The following is a 7,327-nucleotide window of genomic DNA, read 5'->3' on the forward strand; positions in this document are numbered from 1 at the left end:
GGAGTCAACACTAGCTTAGAAGAAAACCCTAAAGTCTGTGGCCCAGAGACCCTGGGCTTCCTCTCGACAAGTCCTATACAAGCAGCGTGGAAACTCTTCACTACCTGCAGGACAGCCACTGAGAAAGCTCTGGATTCTCCAGAACTCTCTCCAGCTTTTTGCATTTTTAGGTTACGAGCTCTATGGGGGCGAAGGGTGGAGCCCAGAGAGGGCGCGCCAGTCCACGGGGGCTGCTGTTCACGCCACGCTGCCTCCTGGTGAACTGTAAACTGGCTGGTGCAGGGTGTAGGGACGTATGTCAGAAAGTGGGCCAGTTCTGGGGAGGGGCTTTCCCAGCACCTGTATTTAACTGGAAAGAAGGACACGGTGTGAATAGGGAAAGGGAGGTCCTGCCACGTGCCCCCTGTTGAGGGTCTTGGGAGTGTGGAGAACCCGACTGAGAAGCGGGGAACAGCACGGGAGCCACATTCATAGCTTGAGAAGTTTCAGTTCTCACTTTCCTTCGCTTCTTCCCCTGCCTTCCTGAGCTCCCCTCTTAGGAGGACCCAAGTGTCCCAGGAGCCTGTGACTAAATATGGCCCTTCCCATCGTCGGGGAGCTCTTGGCCAAGGTGCTGGGCTCTGGAAGTGGGTACAGTCTTCCCAGGTCTAGAGACCCGCCTGGCCCAGCAGCCAACAGGACAGACCGGTAAAACCCTAGACTATTACTCACCATTGGCCGCCAGCTCTCGCTGTCAGCGGTGTCTGCATTATTTTTGGCTGCCTTTGCCACCCACCCTGAGCGCCAGTGAGTCAGGGCTGCCACCTGGAGCTGCTCTGAGCAAGCCTTTTCTGTGAGCGTGGGACAGACCTTTGCTAGGCTGGGAGCCAGCCGGCCAGTGTGAGGGGCAGATGCGGGCCTGGACGTGGGTTCCCGCACCGGCTGTCTCTGCCCAGTCCCTGCAGTCTGCAGGGCAGGGTGGGAGTCCCTCTGTAGGTGCAAGTCAGGACAAAGGCGTTGTTTGCTCCCGAGGCCCTCCCGCTGCGTCCGAGGCAGCCGCTGCTGCGGTTCTGTCAGGGAAGGCGGGTGGCGGTAGCGGAGTTTGATACCGAGTATCAGAGAGCCAGTCTTGGCAGCGCCCGGGGAAGGCCCAAGCTCTGTGCTGTGCCTCTTCCTTCCCAGGCACTGTACCACGGAAAGTTCATCGACACGGGCTTCACCCTCCCTTTCTATAAGCGGATGCTCAACAAGAGACCAACCCTGAAAGACCTGGAGTCCGTCGACCCTGAGTTCTACAACTCCATTGTCTGGATCAAGTGAGCTCCCTCCCCCCTCACCCCACCGCACTGATAGGAGGGACGTCTCTGGGCAGGGAGCAGGTACCGATGGCTTTTATTTTGTCTGCCAGTGTGGCCCCTGAGCTCTTGTCCAGCCTTTAAAAGAGCTAGTGGAGAGGAATGTCCTCTGGGTCCCCCGTGGACAGTTCTAGAATCCTCTCCTTGAGTCAGGAAGCTGTCCAATGTCACTATTCAGGATTCTAGGCCACCCGTGAACCCTTGGTGTCCCATGGGCAGCAGAGCAGGATCCAGGAAAGACCCTGCCACGATAGACATCTCCCGACTTGGTCTGCTATGCCCCCAGAGAGAACAACCTGGAAGAATGTGGCCTGGAGCTGTACTTCATCCAGGACATGGAGATCCTGGGCAAGGTGACCACCCACGAACTGAAGGAGGGCGGCGAGAGCATCCGGGTCACGGAGGAGAACAAGGAAGAGTACATCATGTGAGTCTCAGGCGCCGGGGGCTCCGCTCCAGGGGCGGTGCGGAGATCTAGTTGGTTGCAGAGCAAGATGGGCCCCCACCTTGTGGCCCATCGGTCACTGTGGATGCCATCTCCATCTGCCTCGAAGGTGGCTGCTGATGGGCCGTCATGTGATGGCGCGAGCTGGGGGACCAGAGCCGAGGTCCTTGGTTACCGACTCCCGGCTGCATTTTTCCCCGTGTGGGAGACTTCAAGCCTCCAGGGTGGAATTTCTCTGAAGTCGCGTCAAGCTTAGACGTCTGCATCTTTCTCCAGGCCGAAAGGATCTCTGTGGCCTGCGTGCCTAGACCCACCGTCTCACGTGTGCCCGTTCTCCATGCCTGTTCCTCAGGCCTCTTGGTTTAGTCTTTTTATCTCCACGCTTTCATACGTCTGAGGTTCAGTTGGCGTTGTGGGCAGGAGCAGGAGGTGGCGGTGGTGAGGATGACTTCAAAGACTCCGGTGTCTGCAGGTCACTGTGAGGTTTTTAGGGCCGCACTCTAGGGCCTCCAGCAGGCTGGGTCTGGGTGTGCGAAGTGGGTTCTTCTGATCTGGTGGTCCTGCGTGGTAACGGCCACGCGGCCTGGCCAGGAGCTGCCTCTGAGCAATGGGTCTCATCCTCTACCCATGGCTGGTCTTTGGTCTCAGGCTGCTGACCGACTGGCGTTTCACCCGAGGCGTGGAAGAGCAGACCAAAGCCTTCCTGGATGGCTTCAACGAGGTGGCCCCGCTGGAGTGGCTGCGCTACTTTGATGAAAAAGAGCTGGAGGTGAGTGTCTGACGTTGCTGGGACCCTGAGCCCCTGCCTCTGGGGTGATCCTACTCTGTGATGCGCTCACTGTGCACCCACAGACACTCAGCAATGAAACTCCCACTGCGGCAGGGCAGATGGGTTTGATTTGGGATCTCAGGACCCACCTTTCCCCAGATACTTGTTTCAAGAAAACAGGGACTTACATTACCCATATTATTAACGCTGACACCAGAAATGGCTAGTTGAACATGTCTGGGGCAATGTCATGTGCTAGCGAGTGGATGATGCGTGGGGAGGGGCCTGCCAGGGGTGCTGACTGCTGCCTCTCCCCAGCTGATGCTGTGCGGCATGCAGGAGATAGACATGAGCGACTGGCAGAAGAGCACCATCTACCGGCACTACACCAAGAACAGCAAGCAGATCCAGTGGTTCTGGCAGGTGGGTCCTGGGCCCAGGCCTTGGCAGGGACATCTGGGCCATCAGCCAAAGGAAACGGGTCTTGAGGAGACCTCACACGCAAGGACCTTCAGCTTTGACCCTGTCCTCACCTCCCACAACTTGCAAAAGGAGACGATAGACCAGCCTTGGGATGAACAGGGACAGTTCCAGCTGAGTGGTGGCCAGTGCACGTGACAGGAGGCCGTCAGTGGTCAGCCTTGGGCCAGCTGGTGTGCAGGGACAGACCTGCAGGCAGACAGCAGCTGCCCCTGGTTGAGAGGTCCCCTGCCAGCCAGATGGGACAGGAAGTCAGGGGCTTGGCTCCAGAAAACAGAAAGAACTGTCATTGTTGTCGTTATGAAGTATAGCATAAAAAAAAATAACGATTACAGATATTCTTAGTACATGTCTGTATGCATATGTATGCATACAAATTTTTTGTGGAGGTGAAATTTCTATAACCTACAATTAACTATTAAATGTTTTTTTTTTTTTTTTTTTTTTTTTTTCCCCAATAGAGACAGGGTCTTGCTATGTTGCCCAGCCTGGTCCTGAACTCCTGGGCTCAAGCAGTCCTTCCATCTCACACTCCCAAAGTGCTGGGATTATAGGCATGAGCCACTGTGCCCAACCCATTTAAGTTTTTTAAGATACACAATTCAGTGGCTTTCCACTTTGGGTTCCTTGGCTTCCCACCCAGGCCGAGGTGGGTGGATCACTTGAGGTCAGGAGTTCAAGACCAGCCTGGCCAACATAGTGAAACCCTCTTTCTACTAAAAATACAAAAAATTAGCCAGGTGTGGTGGCGTACACCTGTAATCCCAGCTACTCGGGAGGCTGATGCATGAGAATCGCTTGAACCTGGGCGGTGGAGACTGCAGTGAGCCGAGATCGTGCCGCTGCACTCCAGCCCGGGCGAGAGAGTAGGGGCTTCCAGTACATTCACAGTGTTGTGCACCTGTCACCACTATCGAATTCTGGGACATTTCATCTCCCCAAAAACCTTATAGCCATTAAGCAGTCACTCCCATATTTAGTCATTTCTGAAAGCAGAACTTGGATGGGAAGAGAATACTCGGTGTCCCTGAGACCCAGAGCTGTCCCATGGACGGGTGGGAATCTTCTGCAGACACAGCCTCTTAGCAGGAGCACTTCCGGGCTTTCTCAGGTTGGGGGCTGTCATCCCCTGGCCAACCTGGCTCTGTGTCCTCAGCCCCAAAGAGGGGCCCTGCTGAGCTGGAGAGCTCCACGTTCAGGCTAAGTACTGGGCCCGTGGGTCGCCTGACCGTGCCTTGACTTGCGGACTTCCAGGTGGTGAAGGAGATGGACAATGAGAAGAGGATCCGGCTGCTGCAGTTTGTCACCGGGACCTGCCGCCTGCCCATTGGGGGATTTGCTGAACTCATCGGTACATTTTCTCTCGCCCTCTGGTGTCCTGGCTGGCAGTGAGGACAGCTCAGAGGGAGGGGGGAACCTAGTCTTTTCCTGGAAGCACGTCAGTGGGATGGAGAAGAGCTGAGGCCTCTGTGTCCTGGGGCTGAGCCCATCTGTGGGTGGAGCCGGAGGGTCCTGCTTTGGGAAGGCACGTCTCTGTTGACATGGGTGTGTTTTACCTTGGATCACAGGTAGCAATGGACCACAGAAGTTTTGCATTGACAAAGTTGGCAAGGAAACCTGGCTGCCCAGAAGCCACACCTGGTGAGCCTTCTAGTTTTAGTGGGACGTTGGGGGGCCTCAGACCCGATGAGCTCCTGGGACAGCCCAGTGGGTGTAGCAGCTTCTTAGCCTCGAGTCTGGCAGCTTTTGCGTGGCCCTGGGGTGTTGGGTTGGAGAGATGGGGCTGTGATGGGCATCTTATCTGCCGGGTTTTACATATGAAGCGCTTCTGTTCCAGTAGTCCAAGAGCTACTGCCCTAAGTGTCCCCCCAACCAATTTCCAGCTGTCCTGGCCCCTCCCTTAACACCCCATGGTCCAGGCACCTGCAGTGTAAAGGCCTGACTGGCAGCCCCTGAGCCCTAGCCAGTGTGGCGCAAGCCCTGTGGCCCTGCTGCAGGCAGGCAGGGTGGGGCTGTCAGGGCCCTGGTCTCCTGGGGCTGACTGTCGTGCTTTCCCCGCTCTCGATAGCTTCAACCGTCTGGATCTTCCTCCCTACAAGAGCTACGAACAGCTGAGAGAGAAACTGCTGTATGCCATTGAGGAGACCGAGGGCTTTGGACAGGAGTAACTGAAGCCGCACCCCCCACCCCCCAGTGCACACATAGTCTTGAGTCCTCCCTGCCTGGGAGGCCACCGGCCCTGCAGCCCTTGGGAGGCCCCCGTGGATGTGGCCCTGTGTGGGACGACACCATCATCTCGCTTCTGGCAGAAGAGCCTGATCCCAGGAGGCCCTGCAGTTCCCCCCACCCATGGATGGCAGTCTGGAATAAAGCCCCCTAGTTGCCTTTGGCCCCACCTTCGCAAAGTTCCAGAGGGGTGACCCTCTCTGCAAAACTCTCCCCCATCCCCTAGACCCCACCCTGGGTGTGTGTGTGTGCAAGAGAAGGTGTTGCATCCCCAGGGGCTGCCGCAGAGGCCGGAGACCTCCCGGACTAGTTTGGCCAGGAGACCGGCTCCTGGGGTGGGGTGGGCTGTTCTGGACTGAGAGCCAAGGGTCTTTGCCAGCAAAGGAGGTTCTGCCTGTAATTGAGCCTCTCTGATGATTGAGATGAAGTGAAGGTCTGAGGGCGACGGCCCTGGGGCGAGGCCATCTCCGCCTGCCTCCCTAGCAGGCAGCAGCAATGGAGGCTGAGTCGCAGGACGCATGCTGGTCAGTTAATTCATTCTCAGCAAATGAAGGTTTGTCTAAGCTGCCTGGGTATCCATGGGACAGAAACAGCAGACTCCCTCAGACTTTCTTTTTCCATTTATAAACTTGAAGCGGTTGTGTTGTAGGGTTGCAGTTTTTTTTGTTATGCTGCTGTCACTTTCTGTCCAGGAGTTGGCACCCCAGGCGTTCTGAGACCTTGAGGGACCCAGGCCTTTGGGTCCACGAGTTTCCCAAACAGCCACGCCTCTCAGGAACCTGCCTGGTGGTTCCGTGAGCTCAGGCGGGCCTGACCCAGCGGCGCAGCCTGGCAGGGACCTCGTCCCCGAGCCTGGCAGAGTGGGGGGGGTTGAGGTCCCGAGCGCCACTCCTAGCCTTGCCGCCTTCAATAGAGAAGAAATCCCTTTGCTAGATAGGGTCCCCCAGGCAGTCCCCAGTGGTGGGACACAGGGATCCGGCTGTGGAGCTCTCCCGTCAGCCCTTGGAGTTCCAGGCGGGCCTGCTGGTCCCCTGTTCAGAATGGAGTGCGGCCCGGCCAGCGGAAAGTGTCCATTCTGCGGAGGTGCTTTATCTGCACACAGGACGTGGAAACCAGCAGAAAGGCCCTGACCTGCTGCATAGCCCGGTCTGATTTCTGCAGTTCCCACCAGCCTCCAACCCGGGGACTCTGCCATAATTGGAATCTTCACAGGTCACATTGAAATCTTCAAGATGACCATGCCCCCCCAGGATGCTGGGGCAGTAATCATGGCAGACTCCCGGCCCGGGCCCCCAGGATTCTAGGACCCCAGGCAGCCCCTTGGCCTGGTCCCAGGTATCTTCCAAGCACAGTCTCCATGCTCCCAGATTCTCGACCTTTCCCTGGCCGGGGAGGTGCAGCCTGCGTCTGCCTGTGTCATGTGTGCTGATTTGAGTGGCTCAGCTTGCCACAGCGCAACCTCTTCTGTCCCTTTCAGTCATTTGCCGTACTTCCCTGTGGCACGTCACCACGGAAGCTGCTCCAGGGTGGGTCAGGGTGTAAGCTGCTGGTGAGGTTTGGAAGCATCAGGCTCACGGGTGTTCATGTGTGTTCGTGCGTGTGTGTGCGTACGTGTATATAACTGAAGTGTCTGTACGGAATGCCCTTTGCTAGCCATGGGCTGGTCACCAGACTATTTTGTAATACCCGCCCCCTGCCTCGATATTGCCAGTTTCTTGTGCAATAAACAATCAGCAGCTGTGGGTGGTGTTGGTGTGGATGTTTACAAACCTATGGTCCTCTAGTCAAGAGGACTCTGGTCCTCACAGACCCTCCAGGCCTGGATAGGGGTGGAAATTCCCTGACCTCGCTGGTTTTGAGAAGCCTGTGTGTCATGGACCGAGGCAGCCCCCAACTTCTGGGCTGGGCAGCTGAGTCCTGGCCCAAGGATCACCGGCTTCAGCCCCTGATCGGCCACCTCACTGCACCCTTTCGGCACCCTCTGCCTCCCCCTGCCGGACCCGGGGGGTCTCCAAGCAGTTGCTGTGGGGTGCAGAACAATAACAGCTGCAGGTTGGGGCTTCCGAAACTGGC

General features: G+C 57.1%; 1 protein-coding gene across 6 annotated transcripts in view; it reads left to right on the forward strand.

Annotated features, from left to right (window-relative positions):
* The window catches only part of WWP2 (WW domain containing E3 ubiquitin protein ligase 2), a 181,301-nt gene extending 174,305 nt beyond the window's left edge, over window positions 1–6,996 (forward strand). For all 6 annotated transcript variants that reach the window (XM_025370285.1, XM_025370287.1, XM_025370286.1 and 3 more), the window contains 7 exons: window positions 1,162–1,295; window positions 1,621–1,761; window positions 2,428–2,548; window positions 2,867–2,971; window positions 4,283–4,379; window positions 4,597–4,669; window positions 5,097–6,996. In XM_025370285.1, the coding sequence (XP_025226070.1) occupies window positions 1,162–1,295; window positions 1,621–1,761; window positions 2,428–2,548; window positions 2,867–2,971; window positions 4,283–4,379; window positions 4,597–4,669; window positions 5,097–5,196 (771 nt within the window). In that variant the 3' untranslated portion in view covers window positions 5,197–6,996. The remainder of the gene's footprint in view (window positions 1–1,161; window positions 1,296–1,620; window positions 1,762–2,427; window positions 2,549–2,866; window positions 2,972–4,282; window positions 4,380–4,596; window positions 4,670–5,096) is intronic.
* The last annotated feature ends 331 nt before the right edge of the window (window positions 6,997–7,327 follow it).

This window comes from Theropithecus gelada, chromosome 20 (genome assembly GCF_003255815.1).
Source record: "Theropithecus gelada isolate Dixy chromosome 20, Tgel_1.0, whole genome shotgun sequence".
Classification (NCBI taxonomy): Eukaryota; Metazoa; Chordata; class Mammalia; order Primates; family Cercopithecidae; genus Theropithecus; species Theropithecus gelada.